This window comes from Mirounga leonina, unplaced genomic scaffold, assembly GCF_011800145.1.
Source record: "Mirounga leonina isolate KUSES-001 unplaced genomic scaffold, KU_Mleo_1.0 Mir_418, whole genome shotgun sequence".
Taxonomy (NCBI): Eukaryota; Metazoa; Chordata; class Mammalia; order Carnivora; family Phocidae; genus Mirounga; species Mirounga leonina.
The window spans coordinates 26,714,323-26,740,053 of record NW_023270739.1 but is presented as its reverse complement, the minus strand read 5'-3'; the positions used below and the strand labels follow the sequence as shown (position 1 = coordinate 26,740,053).

General features: G+C 37.0%; 1 protein-coding gene across 7 annotated transcripts in view; it reads right to left on the bottom strand.

Moving 5' to 3' along the window:
- Window positions 1-25,731, bottom strand: part of ATP2B1 (ATPase plasma membrane Ca2+ transporting 1) — a 126,355-nt gene that overhangs the window by 39,376 nt on the left and 61,248 nt on the right. For all 7 annotated transcript variants that reach the window (XR_004676128.1, XR_004676129.1, XM_034987859.1 and 4 more), the window contains exons 3-6: window positions 12,340-12,537; window positions 5,931-6,185; window positions 5,713-5,838; window positions 1,799-1,939 (exon numbers count right to left, since the gene is read on the bottom strand). Coding sequence is in view for 5 of the 7 variants with exons in the window: in XM_034987859.1 (XP_034843750.1) it covers window positions 1,799-1,939; window positions 5,713-5,838; window positions 5,931-6,185; window positions 12,340-12,537 (720 nt within the window). In the remaining 2 variants the exon portion in view is untranslated. The remainder of the gene's footprint in view (window positions 1-1,798; window positions 1,940-5,712; window positions 5,839-5,930; window positions 6,186-12,339; window positions 12,538-25,731) is intronic.

The window sequence follows — 25,731 nt, the reverse complement described above, 5'->3', positions numbered from 1 at the left end:
AAAACAAAACAAAACAAAAACACAACCCTAAGAATCAAAAATGATAGACAATGAGTTAGATGTTCATTCCTGGGAATATTTTTTACTGTATTAATAAAAACAGAGGTATAAGACCTTAGAAAAAATAGTGCTTGTTAGAAAAGACACTGTGGGGTCAACAAGAATAAAGTCATGATGCAAACCCTCCTTACAAAAATAAGTAAATAGGGTCCATTGACCTTAACTCCTATAAATTAGAATGCAGTGCAGTGTATGATTAAGCATACAGACTCTTGAGCTAAACAAGCAGGTCTGATCTGCCACTTACTAGATCTTTGACCTGGAGCAAGTACATAATCTCCATAAGCCTCAGGTTACTCATCTTTATGTCCTAGGGTTTTAAGGATTAAGGAGATAATGCACATAGCATTCAGTAAGTGGTATCATTATTACTGGTTTTCAAATTGCCTTCCACTCCACCTTAAGAAACCTAAGGAGGCACGTGGAGGGCTACTGTAAGGACTGGAACAGGAGAACTTAGAATGGGGGTCTTGCTACCTTCAACTTGCAGTCAGAACTGTTCAAATACATTTTTGTTTAAACTAAAAATTTTGCAACTGAAGACAAAACCCCAAATAATAAAACATCCAAATATTAAAAACATGGTTGTAGTTATAGCAAACCAAGATTTTAGGAAGGTTTTTATTTTAGAAGATCTCAAAATACGTATGTGTAGGAGAGAAATAGGGGCTTATTCTCCTAAGTAAAATTAAGTAAATCCAAGTGGTTAAACCACAGTAAACTGCTGTCACCCTAAAGAGAAAGAACTCTGGAGGTGCCAACCTGAGCAGGAGAAAAGGGTGATATAGCAGATACTTAGAAGCAGGGTGGGGAAGGCTTTTTTAAAAAAAGTAACAAGCCAGGGGCACCTGGGTGGCTCAGTCATTGAGGGACTCCCCGGGGTCCTGGGATCGAGCCCCGCACTGGGCTCCCTGCTCCGTGGGAAGCCAGCTTCTGCCTCTGCCACTCCCCCTGCTTGTGTTCCCTTGCTCGCTGTCTCCCCTGCCCAAATAAATAAATAAATCTTAAAAAAAAAAAAAAAGTAACATGCCTCCAAGCTAAGTAATTCTCAGCAGTCTCCCTACCTACCTATGACAGTTCTGGTAAGATCCTTGTGGCTAAACTATGGTTATCAATTTTTGCTGAGGATAGCTCAACTTGTAGGGACAGCAGGTACAATGGGTCAAGATCAAATTTCTAAAATCTTGGTATCTAATACTTTGGGCTAAATGTAATAAACAGAATGGGTATCAACGTAAAGTCTTCATGTCCAGAAACCAACTACTTAAGTACAGACGGGGAAATGTGAATAGTAGAAAACGTGAAATAGATTAAAAGCTCAATGAGACCAAAATGTGATATGACTGACAAAGAAAGCTACCACTGAAGAAGCAGAAGAAATAAGCAAATCGGAAGTGAGAGTTTAATTCATTTTGCTGGTCAGGTAACAGAAAGATGCTAAAACTAAACAGAATAAAGCAAGCTAATGCAGGTGTTCAAGGAGATGCTGAATTTGTCTGGCTAAGTAAAAGGGATTGATGTATGCACTAAAGGCCCTTGATGGACTGTGATGTCTACAAGAAAAATGGGGAAATGGAAAGGACTCCATTAATTCTACCACTTGAGAGTACTATATTAACTTTTTGTAGAACGTTTCGTATCAGAACCTCATAAAAGAAGTGTATTTTTCTGTGCCAGTTCTTACAACCAGGTGCTGTATTTCCAAATACCCATTCTCAGAGAAAATTGCTGATCTTACTTTTCTTTTCCTTTTTCTTTTCGTCTTTCTTTTCTTCCTCTTCACCTCCAGCTCCAAGTAAGGTAAAGATAATTCCAGTTTGAGAATTAACACCTACAGCAGTAACGACCATTCTTCCAGAGCCTTCCATTACATGAGTACCTACAGCAACAGAAAATCTGTTTTTTTTAAATTGTTATGGCTTTTTTCCTCCTACCTTCAAATTTCAAACTTAGTCATATTGTCTTTAATATCCAGTACTTAATAAGATAAATTCAGTAAGACCTAAATTCTTATGCTGAAGGTTTTAACTCTGTAATCCATCTCATCTGAATTCAAAGCTCACACCATTTACCATGCGATATTGGGCAAATTATCACATCTCAACTCCTCACCCATAAAATGAGGATAACAGTACCTACCTTTAATAAAAACAATGAGACTCAAATAAAGGTACAAATGTAAAGTGCCTTTGCACACTGCCTGGAATTTGGGGGGGGGTTCAAAGAATGCACATTAATTTTATTACCATCATCATTGACATTTCTGAGAAACACATTGCTTAAAAAAAAGAATGTTCTTTATAACCAAATGCCCCATTTACCACACCCAAACCCAAATCTCTACCTAAACCAGCTTTCATCCCAGCCAGCCTAGATCACTGCAACAGCCTCCTAGCTAGTCTGTCTTTCCAGTTTGTCCTACATCAGTTTTAATCTTCCTAAAATGTGAATTTTCTCACAAGCGTCTCATGGCTCAAAAACCTCTGATTCTACACTGCTGAATGGATTAAGTCCAAAGTCTTAACCTTGAGATCAACCAACCCTTCAAACTTTTCACCCACTTCTCTAACATAAAATTCCATGACAGAGAGCTATGGTACAGAAATGGGAACGCTGATTGTATTCTGACTGTCCCTTACAACAATCTTGCAAGTTGGTAGGCATTATTTTTTCTTATTTTCTTAACATTTGCCCAAGGTTACACAACAATTAAGTGTCAAGACAAAGATTCAATCCAGCTCGGTGAGGGGGCAAGGGGCATATTCTTCTTTTAATACAATGCCGACAAGTTTGCTGACCATTCTCCAACTTGTACATCCACATCTCTGCACCTTTCCTAATTAAAAGGCTTCCCGTTTCTCTACTGTTGTATTTTTGTGAATTTTAAGTGGCTTTCAAAAGCAACTCTTTTTTCTAAACTCTCAATAAAGTCTTCTTTACCATTATCACGTTTATTTGATCTCCTAGGTTACAACCATATAGGGGACAGGTTCTGTTGCCCCTACCACCATCTTATCTACCAAATCAATACACAAAGGTTATTTGCTAAATAAAGTCATAAAGCATATGTACTTATTCCAGTAGTTAAAAACTTAACATTTGTCAACTAATTACTGGGGAACTTATCCAATGTGAATATTTGAGGCCTTTGATTTTCTTGCTTTTATTTTTATTTTGTTGTTGTTGTTTTAAGTAGGTCCCAGCCCCAGAATGGAGCCCAACACGGAGCCTGAACTCATGACCCTGAGATCAAGACCTGAGCTGAGATCAAGAGACGGATGCTTAACCAACTGAACCACCCAGGTGCCCCTGATTTTCTTGCTTTTAAAAATCTATATTCTGAATATTTCACTAATTATTAGCCCTTCTGTCAGTGAAAAGGCAAAGAAAACAAGAAATGAAATTCAGGATAGTGAAACAATATTGAGCAACTTCTACATGTAAAAGGCAATTTCTTTTAACGATTCTGGCTTTTGGTAGATTTCCATTTTTTTACGTTCTATTCCTCCTTACCACAGGTAATCAGATGCTGGCGGTTAATGTGCTCAGGCAAAGTAAACAGTTTTTGTTCTGGTCATATCCCCACTGCTAACTGAATAACTGCTTTTAAAAATCTAAATTTAAAAAGCCAAGAACAGCAGTGAGAAAAGGCATCATGAGAATACATTTAAAAATAAATGCATTTTATGTTTTTTAGTACATTTTTGGAATAGGGAAATAAATGCAGAAAAACTTTCCCACCCACATTACGATAAGAGACTCGGCAAAGTTATTTCAGTCTTTTCTTAACCATGGAAAATTTACAGAGTTCTTGCAGTACACTTGATGTGTCAGGGACCTGAGTCTACATAAAGCTTACTAGCAATCTCTGTTAAAATAGAAAAGGACCAAAGTTCAGTTAAAGGACATCAACCTGAAGAGCTAAGCACTTTGTAAATAAGCTAGATGCACATAAAAGTCCCTGCAGTATATATGGCAAAAAGGCAAGAGAATACCACCTCAGTTTGCCAAATACCATGGCCCAGACAGCCCATGGTGGTTAAGATATAATTAGATTGCCTTCCCCTCCTTGGAAAGATTATAGATTTTATCTGGTTAACAATTACAGTTTCTCAAAACTATGGCAAGGAATAAGTAAAGTAAGTATACGTTGTACTTAAATACATCATATTTCTATATCTAAGATATGTCTACTTAGAATGAATTACAAGTATACCCATGTAAAGAAAAAACCAAATAGGATGTTCTTGGTAGTGCAAAATTTTAAAGGTGTACAAATCCCAAGATTTTTCTGAAGAAATAAGTCTGTATTGTAATTGGGACCTCTACCCTTTAATAATGGTGCTTATGTAATTACTCTGATTTTTAGTGGTGGGATGTTTTGCAATAACCTTTTTAGGCACATATTAAATCTTAAAAAGGTTAATAGTTAGACTGAAGTATATGCTCAAAAGTTGTGACTCTGACTTAACTTGTCACAGGCTTGACTTTGGTTTCAGTAAAACCATGTTCAATTAAAATATAAAGTTCAGAGAGAAGAACTGAACAATTACAGCTACCATGTTATTATAGTTAAATCAGCATAAATCTCCTTACAATGTATAAAATGTTAGCATTCTATTAACATCTGAAAATGGTAATAGAAGACAAAAAGGCAACATTCTGCTTGCTCCAAACTCTGGTATAATTAAGTCTAACAAACATATGTAAACAACGGTCTTAGAGGCAATTTTGTAAATTCTATAACAAATCCTAGAAAATTAAGAGTAAAAACCTGGAAATCAAACGTAAAGTACTGGCAGTGCTGTTGGAATCAAGTTGTGGTATTCTGGCTTCTTCTCATTCGGCATTTTAGAAGGCCGCGCAGTATTTTCCCACCATCTCTTCCCTTTCATTTCCGATTAACTGCAGGTCAAGCTACCAGTTACTGTTACAAGAGCCTCCCAGCTAGACAGCTACCTCCCCATTTCAAACAGTACCCTCACCTGTACAAATCCTGTTCTTTGTTCTCAGAACATGTCTCACCTATGTGCAAATTCAATCCTCCCCAGTAGATGTGGTGCCACTGCCAGGCCTACTGTTGATTAGTCATGTAATCTTTGATAAATAATTTATGTCTCAGATTTATTCCTCAGCAGTTAAATGAAGGAGTCGGATTAGTAAATTTTAAGGATTTTATCAGTTCTTAAAGACAAAAACAAACAAAAAAACCCAAAAATCTCTCCTTGGTAGTTCATCATAGGGAATTCATTGATTTGCTTTAAAAACAATCATTCTTTAATTTTATATATCAACAGGCCTTAAGAATAAACGTTAAGACAGAAAAATAGAAAAGTAGAAATCATTAGGCTTATATTTTAGTTTTATCATTACACTAATACTGACTCAAAAACTCTTGGTTTTTTGTGTTTTTGTTTTTTTTTTTTGACTTAGGCTCCTCAATTTGTAAAATAGGGCTCTGGATTCAAAGATCTCTAATATCTCTGCCAACTTAAAAAAAAAAAAAAAAGGTCCCTAAGGATTGTAAGGGTAGAAGCTAACATAAAATACAGAATCCTTCACATTGTAGGCTGTTAGGGAAACTATGTTTGCTGACAACGGGTTATAGTTGTGGAAGAGAAAAAAGTGCAAAGATAGGAAAGAAGTTCACACCTGATAGAAGTAAGGGATCCTTATCTAAAGACTTCTTAACATGATCAGATTCACCAGTCAATGAGCTTTCATCAATTTTAAGATCATTGCCTTGAATCAGTATGCCATCAGCTGGAAGAAGATCACCTAAAACAAAAAGCAATGGTATGCTAAATTATAAACAAGATTACAGTAACTTTACCTCTAGCGTTAAGAGGTATTGCTCATTTTTTACTTACCATATTTCACCTGAGCAATATCTCCAACAGTAATGTCAGCTACAGGTATCTGAATGACCTGACCACCCCTGATGACTGTGAACTTCTGTTCTTGTTCAATTCGACTCTGCAAACCTCTAAACTGTTTTTCCTTACTCCAGTCATTGAAAGCTGTTACTAATACCACACACACTACTGACAAGAGGATTGCAGCGCCTTCAATCCAACCAGTTTCTCCTTCACCTTCTTCCTCTCCAACAGAAACTTCTCCACAAACTATATGGAAAGAAAGAAAATGCTTATCAAAAAAAAAAAAAAAGAAAAAGAAAAAAAAAGATTCTGAACTGATGACAATAGACATTCGATAGGTTAATTATGGTGTTTACATACCTTGTTAATTTTACTCTAAATACGTTACTGAACCCAAAGCATTCCATAATGATAAGAATGCTTACTACGTCAAGTTCCCTCAGGATGGGGAGGCAGTCTAGGGTTCTAGTTAAGAGTAAGGACACCAGGGAAGATGAAATCTCAGCCTCAAGGCAAGTTACTTATTAGTGAGACTCCATTTCTTAATCTGTCAAATTAGCATACCACCACCTACTCCACCAGAGTTGTGAGGATTAAATGAGAGAACACTTTAAAGTGGGTAAAGCAGTGGTTGAGAATTCCTTTGCACTGGACCAATGGTTAATGCTATTAATTATTACACGTTAGACAAGATATACATGAAAACTTAAACACTATGTGCTACCCATGAATCATACTTATTTACTTTATCAATTTTCCCGAAGCACAAGCAAAACTTGGTTTCCATAACATGAAAAGGTAAGCCAAGTGATACTCATTAATCCAACTATTTGGGCACCTACTCTAGGTGCCAGACACTACTTTAGGAGCTGGGGATATAGCAGTAAATAAGACACACAAGCTCTCTCTTTGCATGAAACCCATACTCAGATTGGTAGGTGCAGATGGTGTATGAAGAATTCAGATAATAAAATAATTAATTTCAGATGCAGTAAACGGCACAGAGAAAATAAAGGATGGTGATGTGCTATCACGGCCCCTCTGAGGTGTCCCCGATGTTTGGGCTAGGAGCCAAATGACAAAAAGGGAACCACCAAATAACTGCTTTAGAGCATTCCAGGGAAAGATTAGAATCAGTACAAAGGCTCTACGGCACAAAAATGTTTACATAAGAATGAGGGAAGAAAAAACCTCAAAAGCTCAAAACTGAAGGTCAACAATATTGAAGAAAGAACAATGGAACGGTGCTGTTTATGCTTTGGGCTATCATCTGTCAGTCTAAAATCAATTCAGTGGCCCATGACCAGCATTTTGAAAAATGAAACATTAACAAAATAAAAGGGATATACACGTAGTAAAGGTAAGCACTGTTTCTTACAAGTTTACTTTGGTTATTTATAAATTCACGTGAAGGAATATGTTCTTCTGCATATTCCTATATAAAGTTCTTTCTTACCGAGGGTTGAGCTGAAAAGTCTGAAAAGTCAATGGTTCTCTTAGGACAGGTAAAGCAGGAAAAAGATTATTCAAAAAAAAAAAAAAAAGAATGAGTAAATGAATGATACTAGAAGATTAAAGCATATTCCAGAATAGAGAGCACGAACCAAAGATATGAAGTATGAAGATGCTGAATAAAGATGAATCCAGGAGAGGTATGTGGGCCAGAGGAAGAGAGAGAACACAGAAGACTGTAATAAAATCAACTGGTGGTGGTGAAATGGAAGGGATGATGTGAATGATTTAAAAAAAAAAAAAAAAAAATCCCAAGGACCATCAACAGGATTCAGCCATCAATGGGTACAAAAGCATGTTCTCCAAAGGAGACAGCAGGACAACCCATCGAAAGTGCTGGCTTTCCCATCCAAATATTAAAACTTCTCTTTGAATTACATTTGAACTGAAGAAATGACCACGTATCACTGTACACAATAACTAGTTAAATGAATTTATGGTTTACAATGTTCTAAACGGTAGAAGCAGTAGGACAGTTTCTCCTCTGAATTAGGTTGAGCAAGTCTGGACTCAAGAACAGATGAAGGTTCAAATACCATGTTGACCACTTTTACCAACTTGAAATGCAGCTAAAATATTATCTTCCAAATGAAGCATTTCAATGGGTTTTGGTTAAAAGTGTAAAAATGCGATACGTTACAACAGTGTACAAGAACAACAGATTGAAAGCAGAAGATGGAATTTACCAGTCATATGTCAACAGAGACGTTTATGTAACTGGTGGATGAGAGTGAAAATAAATACCATTAGTGAGTACACTTCCTGCATTTGGATTTACATAATGTTTTAAGTTTCTTTTCAGCAATGAGAAACAGTAAAACCAAGTTCTGAAATAAACCACTCAGACCCAAATCAAGGGAAATCAAGGTTAAATCGAAATTATAAAATATAATAATGTATATTCAATCATGCTATCAATAATGGTATTTTATGATTACTAAACATCAAAATTTTAAACCTCCTCTTTTTATTTCAATTTATATTTTTACATACGTTTAAGACTATGCACTATAAAAATATAATATACACATTATAAATATACACATTATGAAGACAGCTCTAAATATATATAATTCACAAATGCATCATTTGGAGATATATGCTCAGATTTCTTCCCAATAAGGTATATAATAAAAAAAAAATTAAGGATCAATGCTACAGAGATTGGGGGGAAGGAATTATGAGACAATTACTATCATTCTCAGCTTTAAATCTCACATGCATATTTAGAACTAGATGACTGAATATTTCAAAAGAGAACATGAAACAAGTTGGTGCCATATTTCATTTCATATATAGTTCTACTTTAGGTTATACAGATAAAGTTAGAACGATCTTGAAACAGATGGTAGTAAAATACTTCTAGAAATTAAATCCTTTTCCTACTGATGATCATTATAAATTTTTAGAGTAGCTGCAATGAAAAAACAATTGCAAAATCAAAGTTACAAAAGGATTGTAATTTACCAGTTATATTTATTTATATATATATATATTTTTTTTTAAGATTTTATTTATTTGACAGAGAGAGAGGGAACACAAGCGGGGGGAGCAGGAGAGGGAGAAGCAGGCTTCCCATGGAGCAGGGAGCCCAATGCGGGGCTCGATCCCAGGACCCTGGGATCATGACCTGGGCCGAAGGCAGATGCTTAACGACTGAGCCACCCAGGTGCCCCTATATATAAGTATTTTAATAATGCTTTCAGTAAAGTCCAAGTACAAATATAGTAATAATAATCTATTTCACCAAAAGTGTTCCCCTGTAAACACCTGCGAGAGATGCACAATCTAAATTCAGTCTTTGCTCTCTGCCGCAAGGCAAATATTCCATTCTTAAAATTCTCCACTTGAGCTATTTCTTGGATGGTGCATCAAGTGTGTACATTACAGTATAAAGAAGTAGTTCTCAAAAGTGTTGTCGAGGAATCCCAGGAGGAATCCCCAAGGTCAGAACTATGTTTATAAAAAAGTATACTAAGATGTAATTTGCCTTATATTTCAGAAATGTATAGTGGAATTTTCCAAAGACTACATTACATGTGCTAACACAACACACTAAATGCAGAAGCAGATGAGAACCCAGTTATCTTCAATTATGTTAAAGAGATAACAAGGAAATGAAGAACACTACTACTCTTTTCATTATTTCATTTAAAATCTCATTAACAATAATTTCAGTAATTATAATTTTTTATTATAACAACACAGCACTGTTATAATTTTTAAGTGCAATGGTATTTTTAAATTTCTCGATTTTAATTAGGAATACAGTAAATATCTACAGATATAACTCATATGATCAAAAGATCTTTGGAGTTCTTAATACTTTGGTGTAAAGGGGTCCGAGACCAAAAAGTTTGAGAACCATCAATCAGTATTATAACATTTGTTTATAGTGTGGGTTACAGTGCTTATTTTCACACCAAACAGCACTAGTAAGAAATTTTGAGAATTTAGATTTCTAGGACTGTAGGTTTACAATTAATGGATTTCCTTTTAAGCAAGTTACTACTTCGTGTTAAAACATAGTATGATGAAAAGATACATGAGTACACTAATAAATGTTAAAAAAAAATGCAAACACTAACATTTCATCTCCTTCTAGTAGACTGACTCTCTTTGAAGTGTCTTACGACACTGAAAACTCTAGAGTTATCTTCCCAGTTGGATCTAATGCCAGTCTTCTCCTTAAGCAAATTTGGGAAAGGGCTTGTCACTATATCCTACAAATGAAAGCAGTCCAAGTTCCAAAAAAATTTGTCCTTGTAACAAAATCCATTCCCACTGAAAATATTTTTCTTCAGCTTTCTTATAATCTTGGGGTAAAAAATGTTAAAAAAAAAATTAATAATCTGCCAACTCAATGAATCCTAGAATACCAATCCCCAATATTCTATGATGCTAGTTGGGTAAACTGAGCACTACAGAACTTAGCTGTATATGTATGACCTTTCTTTGTCATATAAAAAGATACACCCATTTACACACCCTCAGGCCTACCCACGCATGCACACATACACCTTCATGAGTAACCCACACAAAACATACTTTTAAAATCTGGAAGAATACGTATCAAAATGGTATAGCAGTAATCTCTTAAAAAATGAGATTTTGGGTGAATATTATTTCCTATGAATTGTCATTTTTCCCTCATCTTTCCATGGCAAAATATGTATTATTTATTTAACAAAACTAAACAAGTTTCAAAAATAATTTGGCTCAATGTTGACAAGAACATTGCCTAAATTTTTTCTTCTTTAGATCAGTGATTCTCAGCCACAAGCAATTTTGCCCCCTATGAGAAACCTGGCAATATCTGGAGGCATTTTGGTTGCCTCGACTGGAAGGTGGTATGATGCAGGGCAACAAAGAATGTTCTGGTGTAGGGGCGCCTGGGTGGCTCAGTTGGTTAAGCGACTGCCTTCGGCTCAGGTCATGATCCTGGAGTCCCGGGATCAAGTCCCGCATAGGGCTCCCTGCTCGGCAGGGAGTCTGCTTCTCCCTCTGACCCTCCTCCCTCTCATGCTCTGTGTCTCTCATTCTCTCTCTCTCAAATAAATAAATAAAATCTTTAAAAAAAAAAAAAAAAAAGGAATGTTCTGGTGTAAAATGTAAACAGTGCTGCTGCTGAAAAACCCTGATCTGTACTGGTTTCAGATAAACTGACCTATTCTGTGATCAACTTTCTCAAGCAAACAAACAAAAAACCCAAAAAACAAAACAACTCTCACATGAGCTCCAGGCATACCTTTAATGTAATTACTTTAAATCATTGCCTAAGCCAACTTTCAGAGTTAGCAAATATTTATCAAACTCTTCATAACTTAAAAGGCATAAGAATAAAGTTCTTACAAACAAAAATATTGGTGTATCACTCTTCTGATATATAAACTACTATTGGTTCACTCTACAGTTATTTAAATACAGTAAGCAAAACCCAAGCTGGATTTCTTAGCAGTTACAGAATGTACTGTCAAAGAATATCCATTTTAAATAAACTTATTAAAAAGAGAATAAGAAATTTTTTTTGGAGAATTATTGTTATTATTATTATTATTTTTGACACAGAGCAAGTGAGAGAGAGAGAGAGAGACAGAGAGCAAGCACAAGCAGGGGGAATGCAGGCAGGGGAGAAGCAGGCTCCCTGCTGAGCCAGGAGCCCAATGCGGGGCTTGATCCCAGGACCCTGGCATCAAGACCTGAGCCGAAGGCAGTCGCTTAACCGACTGAGCCACCCAGGCACCTGAGAATAAGAAATTTAAAAAAGAAATAAAGAACATAAAAAGGTGGGAGAAAAAACCATTTGTAGCTACAAGTTAAAGTAGATATATCAATGTATAATGTATTTTTCCATTGGTCAAGATTCTTTGTAGTAGAAACATTTCTAGAATGGCAAGGCAATTATCCAAATCATGCATATAATAACACAACTGAAAAATAATGGATGAGGGAAGAGAACAGAATATTACTTCCATAATGCTTTCCAAAATTAAAAAAAAAAAAAAAAAACCAACCCAAAATTAAAACTGTAATTATTTCAATATAGTGTTCAAAGACCTTAAAAACTGTGATGGCACAAACCCCATTGTATGTGTGTGTATATATATATATATAGTTTAGCTCCTTGCCAACACACGGTATGCACATTTTGACGTTTTTCACCTCTATAGTTCACTTGGAGGTGACACTATCTCATAGGGTTACTGTAAAATTATCTGAGATGGTATATTTAAAGAACTATTAAAAGCACTACTAGAATGGTGTCTAGCATGGTCAGTAAATGCCGACCTGCTATTATTATTACATTTTAAGTATGCAAATGAACTGAACTTATTTACATCACACATAAAAAGTCTTTTTCTTTTTTTCCCCTCCCCAATTTACTTACGTGCATTATCCCCTTCTGGAGGTCGATAAAAAGAAAGGCCCAATGATACTATGGCTGCAATTTCTAGTATAATTAAAGTGACATCTTGTAATGCTTCCCATACTAATTGAAGAAAGGTTTTTGGCTTTTTAGGAGGTATAAAATTCTTTCCAAACACTGCTTCTCTTCTCTCTATATCTGCAGGGTTTCCACTTAAACCTAGTGAAAAGAAACAAATTTCAGTGAAATATTGCACTATTTACATATGAAAATACCTATTTTATTCAAAACATATTCTTTACACTTTAGATTCCAATTCATAAGCTCCTATTGATAGGATTTTTATGCATTAGACCAAATGTACAGAATTTAAATCACTGAAAAATGTGTACAGTACTTTAAAAGGACATTTCAGCTAGACAGCTCAAGACGGGATTAAGAATTTTCACTTTTCCAAACTGCTTATTTTTGATCAAACTACCTTATACCATCTTGTAGACTGCCAGAGACCAGAACTGATAATGACAGTTGGATGGGTTTTATATTGGAATTAAACATTTCCCTGACCTTTACTTATGATGTTTTCCCTCCAAAAATGGGGAATTACGTATTTATTTGATTTACTTAACAGCATCTTGGTTAACTCAATCAGTGAAAATCTTTGATTTTCACTCTTATTTACTAAAGAACAATGAGAAGTTAATTTAAACTCTAAAACTTCTCTACTAAAATGTCTGTTAGACTTTCACTGATAAAAGATTTCCAAGTCACAAAAAACAGGAAACTTAGGATGACTTTTCTTTTGAATTTTATTTTTAGGATTTAGTTCCAGCTTAAGAAATAGGTACAGCTATTGACTGCACCCACGGTCACTGCATTGTAGGACACAGCACTTATTGCATGAAGTGTGGAAGTGGAGCGGTAAGAGGTTGAGAGAGAGTTGGATGAGTATCAATTTTGCCTTTCCTTCACCGCATCTAGCGGGTCCTCCTCTAATTTAACCCTGCTGATCCCATCAAACCTAGACATGTTCCCATTAGCTAAAGCAAAGTATGTACACATTTACATTTTTGTGGGGGGTATGAGAACACAGGCAGCAGTGACAAATGATTTGTTTCCTTAGGCTGTTTAAAAATATCAAAGAAGGAGGCAAAGGTACCAGAATGATACAGTTTCCAATTTATCATAAATTTAAATTTATAATTAATTTAGTTAACAATCTTTTGGGGGGAGCAAGAGTTCATTCTAAGAGAACAACAGATTACTGGAAGGCTCTTGGTTTTTAGTGTTTCAGCTAGTAATCTCAATGTGGAGACAAGCAGAAGAGTAGAAGAGAGAACAAAGAAAGTATACTGCTAGAATAAACAGTAAGAAATGAATATAAACTTTTTAAAGTAATTATTTACTTTGTTAAAGGTATCAAGAAGATTCCAGAGATGTTTTCATTAGCAACTGTAACAAGGTCAGTGCATTCTGAGCAGAAAAGATTTCAGATTTTCCGATGACAAAAGTCATCATCTGAAAGCTTCCACAGAGCGCCAGGCTTCGAGACAGAGTTTAACAGAAAGAAAGGAATCAAAGGATTGTACTAATTGTGACCAGGGGAAAGACAGTATGAGAGAAGAAACTTGCAAATTTTAATTTAGGATCTACACAGTTTCTTCCGACTAGAGCAATGCTTCCCAATCACACCTGGCTGCAAGCAGTTAGCACTGGTCCCTGGATTAACTGAGGGACATCCTGGACAATCAATGTAGTGATGTTTTCCACAAAACAAAATTTGTTTTAAAGAACTAAACCTTGCAGTGTTCTGAGATTATGTGCTTGCTGCTTTTTTAATTAAGTGTCCTTTCTTTCATAAAAATTATAAGTTTGTTTTGTCTTGTATTTTAGTGATCTTACTAGCAAAAATAAAAGACTGCATTCCTGCCCTGTGTCAGTCTCCAATTTTTTTTCTAAGAAATCGTCTGAAGTTATTGGTTCTATCAGTTTAACTCACACTTAATAGAACCTATCATTAATTACATATATATAATACCTAGTAGTTTTAAATATCATCATTAACTATAAAAATAACTGACCAAAACTTACATTGGTTACAACAGAGGCCAATATTTTATGTTAATGCTGACAAAAACAGCCATAGAGCTAAAGACAGCTTAAAAATATAACTGGAGAGAATTCAGAAAATAAAAAAGCAGCTGGTCCTAAACGTTACTGTAATTCTTCCATACCACCACCAAGCACACATCTAGGACATAACATCAATAAGGTCATTTGGTTTAAGAACCAGAAGACCTAGATTCCAGTTTACCTACTGAAATTTTGCACATGTGACTTAACTTTTGTAGCAGTTGGGGGAAGGGCATTAATATCTGTTGGTGTAACCTACAAAGTTGTTTGGAAAGGCCTGAGAAGATACAAAATATCAAATCATAAACTATAAGGTAACAGCTATTAAGTAAGGGGATGACAAGTTACAAACTGAACACTACAGGTTTTAATTACACTTGGGGGGCAATTAATTTCCATTAATATAAAATAATAAACTTACTATAATCTAAATATAGTGAAGGGTTTTATAACAATAGTCTGTTCCTCACCAGATACTACTTTAAGGGACTATTTTACATCCGAGGAATTACTGTGAACAAGTTATACATTCAGCAAGCTTAAATTATACTGGAGGGAAACAAAGAGACAAAGTGACATAGAGAAGACTAGTATTTATTCTCAGTGTAACAGAAACCTTTCTAAAAGGGAAGGGTTTTAAAGCACTGCAGTAATAACTGATCTTATTTTAATTGTTGTGTGAAGTATAAACTGAAGAGTTCAAGAGTGGAGGGAAAAGACCATTAGGGAGGTTGTCGCAGTACAAAGTAAGAGATGTTGGTGGCTTGAATCTGAGTTTTTAATTGGATCTGCCAATTATCTTGTAAAAAGATCAGACAGAACTTGCTAAAGGACTGGATGTGGATGAAAGAAAGAGAAAGAATAAAGAACGGTATCTAGATTTTTGGGGGGTGGGGGGTTTATACATTTAAATGGATGGATAGTAAAGACATTTCCCAAGATAGAGCAGGCTTTGGGAATTGCAGAATTAAGCAGAAAAAGAGAGGCAAGAGTTATTGGTTTTCATTTTAAAGATTTACACAAGAGATGCCAAACAAGTGGAGAAGTCTATAGACAGCTTGCTAGCCATATCTGGAACTCAAAGGTTGAATCAGAATCATCAATGTATAGATGATTCTGGAGCCATGGGCCCAGTGAGAGCTCCCAGAAAGCAGACAAGAGAGAAGGGCTGAGGCTAGAGCCTTGGAACCTTCCCAACATTTGAAGGTCAGATAGGGGAAGAAAAGCCAAAGGCAACCCAAAGAAATAGGCAGGGATGAGGGGGAGGGGTTCCAAAACAGGCTCATATAATACTATGGAAGCCTAGAAAAGGAGAGGTTTTTTTAAAAAGATGAAGATAATGTGGATGAATGAATGTATCAAAGGAGTAGGACTGAAGACAGAGACTGGCTTTCACTAGATGGAGGCTGATGACCTTGAAAAGAAATCTTACAGTGGAGTGTCGTGAAGAAAGTCTGATTAGAAAGAACTGAAGAGAGAATAAAAATTAGAAAGTGAGTGGATACTATGATCATAAAACTTCTTCTGGAGTATGATACAGCAGAGAAAAATAAAGCAGTAAAAGTGAATTAAAGTGGGTAAGTAAAACCCATTAGGTTTTTAAAAAGATGAGTGATAGATACTAAGGCAAGTAATTTACCAGTGGAAGTAATCAAATAGAGAAGACAACACCAGAGACACAGGTTAACACTAGAATAAAGCCTTCTCTTCGAAGAGGCAAGGGAAATGGAATCCACGGTGTAAGTGTTAGCCTGCTCTAAGTGCAGGAAGAGGCTTCCACTGTTAGGAAAGAGAAAGCAAAGTTCTTAGAGAGGAAAGGAGATAGCTAAGCTGATGAAACTGGTAATGAGACTACATGGTCCGAGCTTTAAAAAGAGTACATATGACATGAAATCATTAAGTATAACTTATGAATAAATAAAACGACAGATCTTCTGCCTAGTCCCACTGGCTCAGTTGATGGTAGTGTAGTGACAATGAGGCAAAGGGCATGTTTAGCACTGATCTCCTCATGGCCCATTTACCTTCAGAAACAGAAAAAATATATATATATATTTAAAGATTTTTTAATTTATTCATTTGAGACACAGAGATACAGAGAGAGAGAGAATATGAGCAGGGGGAGAAGCAGAGGAAGGGGGAGAAACAGGTCCCCCGCTGAGCAGGGAGCCTGATGCGGGGCTCGATCCCAGGACCCTGGGATCATGACCTGAGCCAAAGGCAGACGCTTAACCATCTGAACCACCCAGGTGCCCCCCGAAAATATATTTTTAAAAACCATCAAAAGTAGTTGTAAAAATGAGTAAAGAAAACCTGATTTAAAATGGAGCTGTGATGCTATGAAGGGAGAATTGTCACACATGTAGCGCTCATGTCAACTTAAATGACCAACAGGGAGGAGGAAGATTTCCACTTGCCTTGGGAACCACAAACTGCCCACCACTTGCAGCCAGTGAGAAACTGCCCCAACCTTGAGCTCTTGCTCTTCTTCAATGAAACTATGTTGAAAACAACTCTATCTCCTCTCAGAACCTAGTAAAAGCTAGCCTCCCCTCTGTCTCTTCAGACTTGCCTATGGTTCACCATAGTCTGTGTGCCCTGACTTGCAATGCCACTGTTATTCCTGAATAAACTTATCTTTGTTTAATCAAATTACCATGTGTTTCATTTAAGGTTGATATTACCTGGTGTCAGAAGTGGGTTGGGAAGGAGCTGAACCCCTAGGGAATAATGACCCTCACAACTCTTTTGTGGGTCCCACGTGAGCCCCTTGCACTCTTCGTTTCTGTTCGCTGTCTTTTTCCTTTTGGTTCAGTGAGTCTCCTCTCAGAGTCAAGCTCCCTCCTTCTGGTTCAGCTCACTGACTTTATCTGGGGTCTGCTTTTGTGAAGGTATTACCCTTCTTGGTGAGTACTCTTTTTCTTTTCTGTACTTCTACTTTGAGTAGTGGGACCCTTAAAATCCAGAAAGTTAAGCAAGCCACCTCCGGGCACACCTGCCCATTTTATGTCTAGAAACTGTGGTTCCAAATCTTTCAATAAAGATTTGTTGTAAAAGGCTAATGAAAAAGTGAAGATATAAGAGGTACCTAAACAAAAGGCTCTAAGACTGACATAATACTCATACTGCTCCCCTTTCTTCCTTTGAGTACTCATTCTAGTAATCCTGTCTGAATTGCCTTTCCACTCTGAAGAGCCTATTAAACAATTACCTTTTCAAGTAAGACCACCTGAAGCTATAGGCAATTCTCCTCAGGCATCTTTCATTTCTTGGTCAAAGGCCACACTAAAGACTAAACTAAGGGCTATAGTTAAATAATTTCTTAAACTCATAGGAAATCCTCTGACATTTTAATAGTTGGATTAACTCCAGAGATTAGTGTATACACAAAAAGACAGAAAGTAAGACCGGAGGCACTGGTTGGTTCCTGCTAGGAAATTTTGTTAAGGTGCTCTCCTCTATGCTGAGGATAATGCAGTTGGAGGGCTGGATCAAGCTATGATGTCATTTAAGCTGCAACCCAATTCTTGAGGAATTGAGAGCAACTATCCTTATCTTACAAATCTTTGTAAAAACTAGAAATGTGACTCTAGAGGCAGTTCTTTTTACGAATCCCAAAACCTCCCCTATTGATCTTTTTTTTTTTTTTTTGGTTCCCCTATTGATCTTTAAAGGCTTGTAACTTGCATTCTTCCTTGTGCCTCTGAGTTGTAAATGCTAAAGTACAAACTTCAGGGAAGTAATTCTTATCAGAAGAAAAACAAAAGGGGGAAAGGTCATTTAAAACTTAGCTTTAGCCATATGAACCGGTAGCCTTAACTTATTCCAACTACCAGAAAACTTAGATCCAACTTTTATAATGAATAAAGTAGAAACCATGAGGTCTCTGTTTATGTCTGTTTATGTTTAAGCATATCTATACGTGTGTTGTATATATGTAGCATTTTCTACTGCCAATAGAATTACTAAAATTAATTTGGAAAAGAGTTCAATTTAGCTGACTCAAATGTGAATTAAGTATTCATAGAAATTTTCAAAATATAATAGAAAGTAACCCAAATGCTTTTCAGGATTTTGGGACAATCTGTGGCAAATAAAAGCTAGCTTAAGTTTGGTTTCACTAAAATAGGCATGTCTTCAGAGTTACCAGCATTAAATATAATGTAGACATACAACTTCTATTCTACCGGTTTTACTAATCAAATAAATTCATGCTGTATCTGTTACAAAATTTGCCAACAAGAATGGCTGATTCTAATGTCTCATGAAGCTTTAGTGGGTAACTAAACATAATTGTTGAGAATGAATAAACTAAACAGACGTTAAGTAGGATAAAAAGGTTTTAGGTGAACTTTTCAAATAATCTCCCCAAATCTTTTTGGTAACCTGAAACCTTAAAGTTTGGCTAAATTAAGTGATGAGTTAAGCTAAATTCATTAAACAGATCATTTCCAAATAAGATAAAATATTGAAACATAGATTACTGAACATACAGGCTTTTTTGCTTCATTTTAGAGGAACTAAAAATATTTGAGTCTAATAATAAACATGTTTTAGGCATGCTTAAAAATATTCTATGAAAAAAGCATGTTTCCAGCAATCATAAAGTATTTATAAGTCTGCCAATTCACAGAATGCTAATGTAAAGGCCAGTTCAGAATTGTTTACTTCTTAATTAAGGTTGCCAAGGGGTAAGAATTCTAATTCATGTGTGTGCTTAAAGCTACTAGAAATAATAAGGGAAACATCTCCATATGCAAAAAAATTCGGATGTGGGCTTTTGGTAAAAGAAAGTAGAAAGGAATAGACATGCACTTTTTTTTTAAATATTTTATTTATTTGAGAGGGAGGGAGAGAGAGAGAGAACGCAAGCAGGGAGAAGGGGCAGAGAAGGAGAAGCAGAGCCAGACGCGGAACTTGATCCCAGAACCCTGGGATCATGACCTGAGCCCAAGGCAGATGCTTAACTGATTTAGCCACCCAGGTGCCCAGACAGGCACTTTTGTTGAGGAAAAGTTTGTTATAAAGTGAGGCTGGTGGGTGCCTGGGTGGCTCATTTGGTTAAGCGACCTCCTTTGGCTCAAGTCATGATCCTGGAGTCCTAGGATCGAGTCCCGCATCAGGCTCCCTGCTGAGCTGCTTCTCCCTCTCACCCTCCCCCTCTCCTGCTCTCTCTCTCAAATAAATAAAATCTTATTAAAAATTTTTAAAAAGTAAGGCTGGTTATTTAAAAAGGGAAAGAGACGGGGTGCCTGGGTGGCTCGGCAGTTGAGCCTTCAGCGCGGTCATGATCCCAGGGTCCTGGGATAGAGCCCTGCATCAGGCTCCCTGCTCAGCAGGAAGCCTGCTTCTCCCTCTCACAATCTCCCTGCTTGTGTTCCCTCTCTTGCTATCTCTCTCTCTGTCAAATAAATAAATAAAATCTTAAAAAAAAAAAAGGGAAGAGGCTGGTTATCTGAAAAGAACAAAGATAGGATAAAATCTGAATGTAAAAAAGAAAGTTGTAGGTTTTTGGAAAAGCAATCTTTGAATGGTGATTTTAATGTGTGATCAAGCTGGTTAAGATTAAAATAAATTTATTTAAAAATGAGTTTCAGTATGGGGCACCTAGGTGGCTCAGTCGGTTAGATATCTGACTTTGGCTCTGCCCCCTGCATCAGGTCCCCTGCTCATTACAGTCTGCTTGTCCCTCTCCCTCTGCCCCTCCTCTCCGCTTGTGCTCACTCTCTCTCAAATAAATAAAATCTTTTTAAAAAAATGAGTTTTAATTATCAAAAGTACAGTGGTACAAAATCAGAATTTGTTTTTACCTCTGTTTAAAAGAACAATGTTTTCTTACATTACTGATCTGCCCTTAATAAGATATTGTAAGCAAAGGTTTTTCTTTACTTTTAATGTAATCTGCTAGAAAGATTGTGTGTTTTGTCCTCATCACGTCTTTGATTACTTTTTTAAAAAGTTTATTATTTTCAATATTAAAGAAGCTAAGGTTTTTTACAACTATTTAACTTTCTGTCTTTTCCTGCAAAGTCTTTGTCACTTTGGTTAAAGCGATACCTAAGTATTATTTCACAGTGACCTATCATCCTCTGTAAGTGTCCCAGCCTTTTGATATTTTTGACAAACTTCCCCAAAATCAAATTCTAAAGGAAGTATTCTGACCTTGAAGTAACTTTAGGTTTTTACAGAAGGTCCCTGGAACATATCAAAGGATTTGTTCTCCTTATAAAGAGGGAGATGTTAAACTAATTAGACTTATTTGGTATGTTGAATTACATGGGAAGTATGGTCAAATAGGTGATGTTAAACCTTCTTAGAATATATTTGTGTGGAAATACATTATTAATATAAGCAAAAATAGCATGAAATTTCTAAAGATCTCATATGTCCTTATATCACTTTAACACTTGTAATTCTAGTTACTACCTTAAAGTATCTGTCACAACAATAAACAAATTTCTTTCTCGGCTGCATTATAATGAACTCTCCTCAGGCCTTTAGCCATGGCCATTTTTAAGTCTTTTTGGCCATTTACAGACAGTTATTGTTTTACTCTGATGCTTTTACAAGTGTTCCTGAAAAAGTACTTCATCTTCAAAGAGATTCAGGAAAGGACAGTTCTCTGGTAACTTTAAGATAATAAAACTGAACTGGGTAAGAATTTCCAGATCTAGTGGCAAACTGAATTCAAGCAGAACAAGAATTGAAAACATGAGACTGAACTGAGGAGGAGGATTATAATTTTTATGACTTGTTTAAAACATTCTTGGTTCTCTAATGTTTTGCTTCTTTAGATTTTAGGAAATCTTTTTCTCTTTCTCTTAAGCTATCAACAATTTGGTGATATGCACCTCTGTCAATAAAGATAAAGCATTTATCTTTATTTATTCACATGATCCCTCCAGAATTTGGAAACTCTTAGTGAATATTTTAATCTTCATGACAATTATTTGCAAAAATTCAATAAGAATCTGTTCTTGTATCAGGACAGAGAAACATTGGTTATATTACCAAAGCTTTGACTGGAATATCATATTTGAGAAATGTGCACACATTCAGATAGAATGAGAGTCTTGAGCGAAGAAGTTTGACTTTACGGAGCCAGTGAAATCCTACGAAGGAAAAATCAACCTGGTACCTTGCTTACAAAATTCCAGCAAAGCAGTCTTAAAAAGAGCTTAGGTGGTTAATCACTATTCTTGCTTCACTATTATAAATAATCAGGCAAAGTTTAATGCAAAAAAATAGTTTTATTATAAAAAATGAGGGTACTTGCAGCAGGGAAGAAATTATGTTTATTCCTTTGTCTACTTTAGATTCTAATCCTGTTAACTGTCTTTGAGTTTGTTATATACTTGTAAATTGGACTGGATCCTGAATTCTAGTTTCCTCAAAAATCTGGCTACAATTCTCCAAAGTAACATTTCCAATTTTCTCTTACACTTTTGATTTGTAATCAGTAAGAACAAAGACTGCCCATGAATGTACTTGGAAGGGACTCTACAGCAGGTCCTTCTCACCACCCAGATGGCAGCCAAACCTTGGGGACCTAAACCTTGACTATGTATCTCACGGATGAAGAAGGCGCCATCTGACATCTGGTCCTGCACAGATGCTAGAGACCTCCGAATCAAACGGACTAGAAAAAGAAGTAGCTGACATAAAGGCTGACTCCTTACTCCCCTGATGCCGAATCAAGACTTCATAGTTTAAACATGAAACTTTTTTCCTTCTCTCTTTCACTTTGCCATTGGCCTAGAAAGAGAACACTTTCACCCGATTTCTCAAGGCCATTGCTAAAGGAGGGGTCTGCCTTTCAGACTGTTGGATTTATCATTAAAATCTCTTACCTATTAACAGTGCCACCTAAGTGAGTGAGAGTGATTTGTGTCCCAACTGGATTTATGTTTGTCTGTGGTGGTTATCATTCTCCTCAGGCCTATAAGTGCCTCAACAACCGGTACATATCAAGGTAAGGCCTTTTGAGTTATGTGACTGTGCTCCTAACTTTCCACAAACCAACTACGGCACCTTCTTTGGTCAGATCCCCTGTATTTACATCGTCAAGTGAGAAAGGACCTAACAGGAGGCTTTCAGGATTCAGGATTCACTTCCTTTGGCAGGGCCATACTTCCCCAGTTAGGAGTAAATGTAAACAAGAACATGATCAGAAATCTCTCCTTTACTCTTGGAGATATTGCAGAATCAGTAGCCAAGACAACAGCTGCCCAAAAAAGAGCCTTAGACTCTCTGGCTGAAGTTGGTAACAGGACAGTCCTTGATTATCTTCTACTGAGCAGGGAGGTCTATGTGCTGTGGCCACCACCACCTGCTGCACCTGGATTAACACTTCTGGGGACGTTAAAGCTCAGTTACGTAAGACCATTGAGCAACCCACTTGGCTTAAAAAGCAAGCTGACCAGCCAACCTGGAATTTCCTAGTCAGCACTAGGAGATTTGGTGGCAACAGGAAGACCAAAGGAGATTTCCAACAGCTCTGGAGACAATGAGAAATACAGTCGTGGTACCCACAAACCCCTTTTTGAGTTCAGTCCTTCCTGCTATTTCTGAAGGCCATGAACATAATGTAGCAAACAGAATGTTAGCTCAAGGCTTTGAGATGATCCAATGTTTATAAGCTTGATAAGATAGGAATTTATGAATAGGAAATGCCTGACAGCCCTCCTTCTATCTTCCCTGTTCCTCAAATGTGGCCTCCATGGTTTCCACTTGCTACTTAGTCCCCACTCCCCCACCCCTATATATATGGGACATGACCCTTGGAAAAGGTCCTTCCAAGCACCAAAAGACCCAGAAAGACAAAAATATTTCAATCAAAAAGAACAACCTGATGCTTAATCAGTGATGCTTTCTCGGAAAGATCTTAAGCGGAAGGGGAAAACATGAAAATGAATCAGGGAAATCTAATCTAAAATGTAGTCGGGAAGCCATGAAGGGAGAGTTCTCATGCACATAGCACTCATCTCAACTTACAAGACCAGCAGGAAGGAGGAAGATTTCCACATGCCTCAGTAACAGCAAACTGCCCACCACTTGCAGCCAGTGAGAAACCACAACCTCGCACTCCTGTTCTTCTCCAACGAAGTTATATTCAAAACAACCCTCCTCAATTTCCTCCCAGAACCTAGTAACAGCTAGTCTCCCCGCCCTTTGCCTCCTTGGACTTGGCCATGGCTTGCCATAGTCTGCAAGTCCTGAATTGCAATTCCCCTGCTACTCTCAAATAGACTCATCTTTGTTTAATTAAATTACCGTTTATTTAAGGTTGACAGTCTCACAATTATGTGCTTTTGGGGTCTGGATTCACCACTGTGGGAAGTGTGGGGGGGCAGCCTATTTTCATTCTATGAATAGATAATGGCTCAAGAGTATTGTGTATATATTTGGAAAAGACATAAAATTCAAATTTTATCAATAGCTGGATGTTTTATAAGAAAATGTAGCATCACAACTGCTGCCACTAATAAAATCATGTCTCAGCTTAGGAATTGAAGAGGGGAAAATACTGGAAGGGGCTTAACTGAAAATCACGGCTACTACACAGCAAATACCCCAGTCTTACCAAGTTCTGTATGTATGTCTGCGTGTGTGTGTGTGTGTGAGAGAGAGAGATGGTGGTGGTAGCAGTAAAATGGTAGCAGCCACCCTGACTTCTCCAAGTGAAGGCTGCAGGAAAACATGGAGACCTAGAAGGCATGTGAAAATTTATGTTTACGTGCATTCTTCTTGGGAAACAAACTAATACTCTCAATTTCAAAAGAGAGGGCTGCTCCTCAATTTAGGAATCATTGGTCTAAAGTGAAACTTTCGCATTCACTTCCATGGGCCAGGCACTGTGATGGGCACTAAGCGGGGAAGTGAGTCAGACAGCGTGCCTTTCTCTGGCACTTGCCCTCAAAGAACTCATAGTTTAGTGGGGCAAGCTGACAAGTAACCAGTTAATCATGGCTCAGTGTGTTTAGTATTATGATGGGGTGGTGAGGAATATACAAAGGGAACCAGAATCCAAAATTTAGGGGGTGGGGGTAGAGGAGGAAATTCTAAGGTATCTAATTTGAGGTCTTAAGAATGATTAAGAGATAGGGCGCCTCGCTGGCTCAGAGCTTGCAACTCGATCTCAGGGTGTGGAGCTTACTTAAAAAAATAATCATAAATAAAATTAAAGTAAATAAATGGAGTAGCAAGAACCCCACTAGGCTACTCTGTACTATTGTTCTTAAAAAAAAAAAAAAAAAGAATGATTAAGTGTTAAAGAGTCATAGGAAGGATGAGGTACAGTGTTTTAGGTGAAGAGATAGTATTTAAGAGACCCAGGAACAAGAGTGACCTTGGCACAATAGTATTTAAGAAAACTGCAAATTCTGCTATGCCTCAAACATTGAAGAGTTGGAAAGAAGAAACGAGATAAGAGAAGTAAGCAGGGGTCAGATCCCCCAAAAGATCTGTTAACCTAAGCAAGAGGTCAGAACTTCATTCTAGGGCCAATGCAAAACCACTACCAGCTAGCTGTAAGCAGGAAAGTGACAGGGAACATACAAGGGAGACAGAAAAAGACACCAGCAAGTATGCTGTTACCTCAACATAAAAGAAGTCAGTGGCTTCTAACAGGGGAGTGTGGATGCAGAGAAGCAGATACCCTTGGGTTAAGACCAATTTAGGCGTTAGGAATTCTAGGTCTTGTTGACCAAGAGAATGAGAGTGGGTCAAGTCTCCTGTCAAAGTCCAGGCCACCTAAGAGATGGATAATGGTTTCAATGGAAATGGGAAAAAGAGAATATGCTTTCAGAACAGAAAGTCTGGAAAAGTTGCGAACATAAGATGTCTATAATGAATCAAGTTTTCAGGCCCAAAGTTTGGGGTAAAAATCTGGACTAGAGCTGCAAATTTAGAAACCACCAGCATCCAGATGATGTGTGCAGTCTTAGGAGTACATAACATCACCCAAGGAGTGCAGATAAAAAAGAGGGTGTGGAGATGAACTGAAACCTGAGGCCCACCAACATCTAAAGGAAAGCACAGAAGGCTGATACACAACTGGCCAGATAGGAAGAAAGAAAGCCCTAAGAATCTAGTATTATGAAAGCCAGAACAGAACAGTTTAAAAAGGAAACATAGGGGCACCTGGCTGGCTCAGTCGGAAGAGCAGGCAACTCCTGATCTTGAGACCTTGAGGTCATGTGGTTGAGCCCCATGTTGGGTATAGAGATTACTAAAATAAATAAACCTTAAAAAAATAAAAAATAAAAAGGAAATATGTCT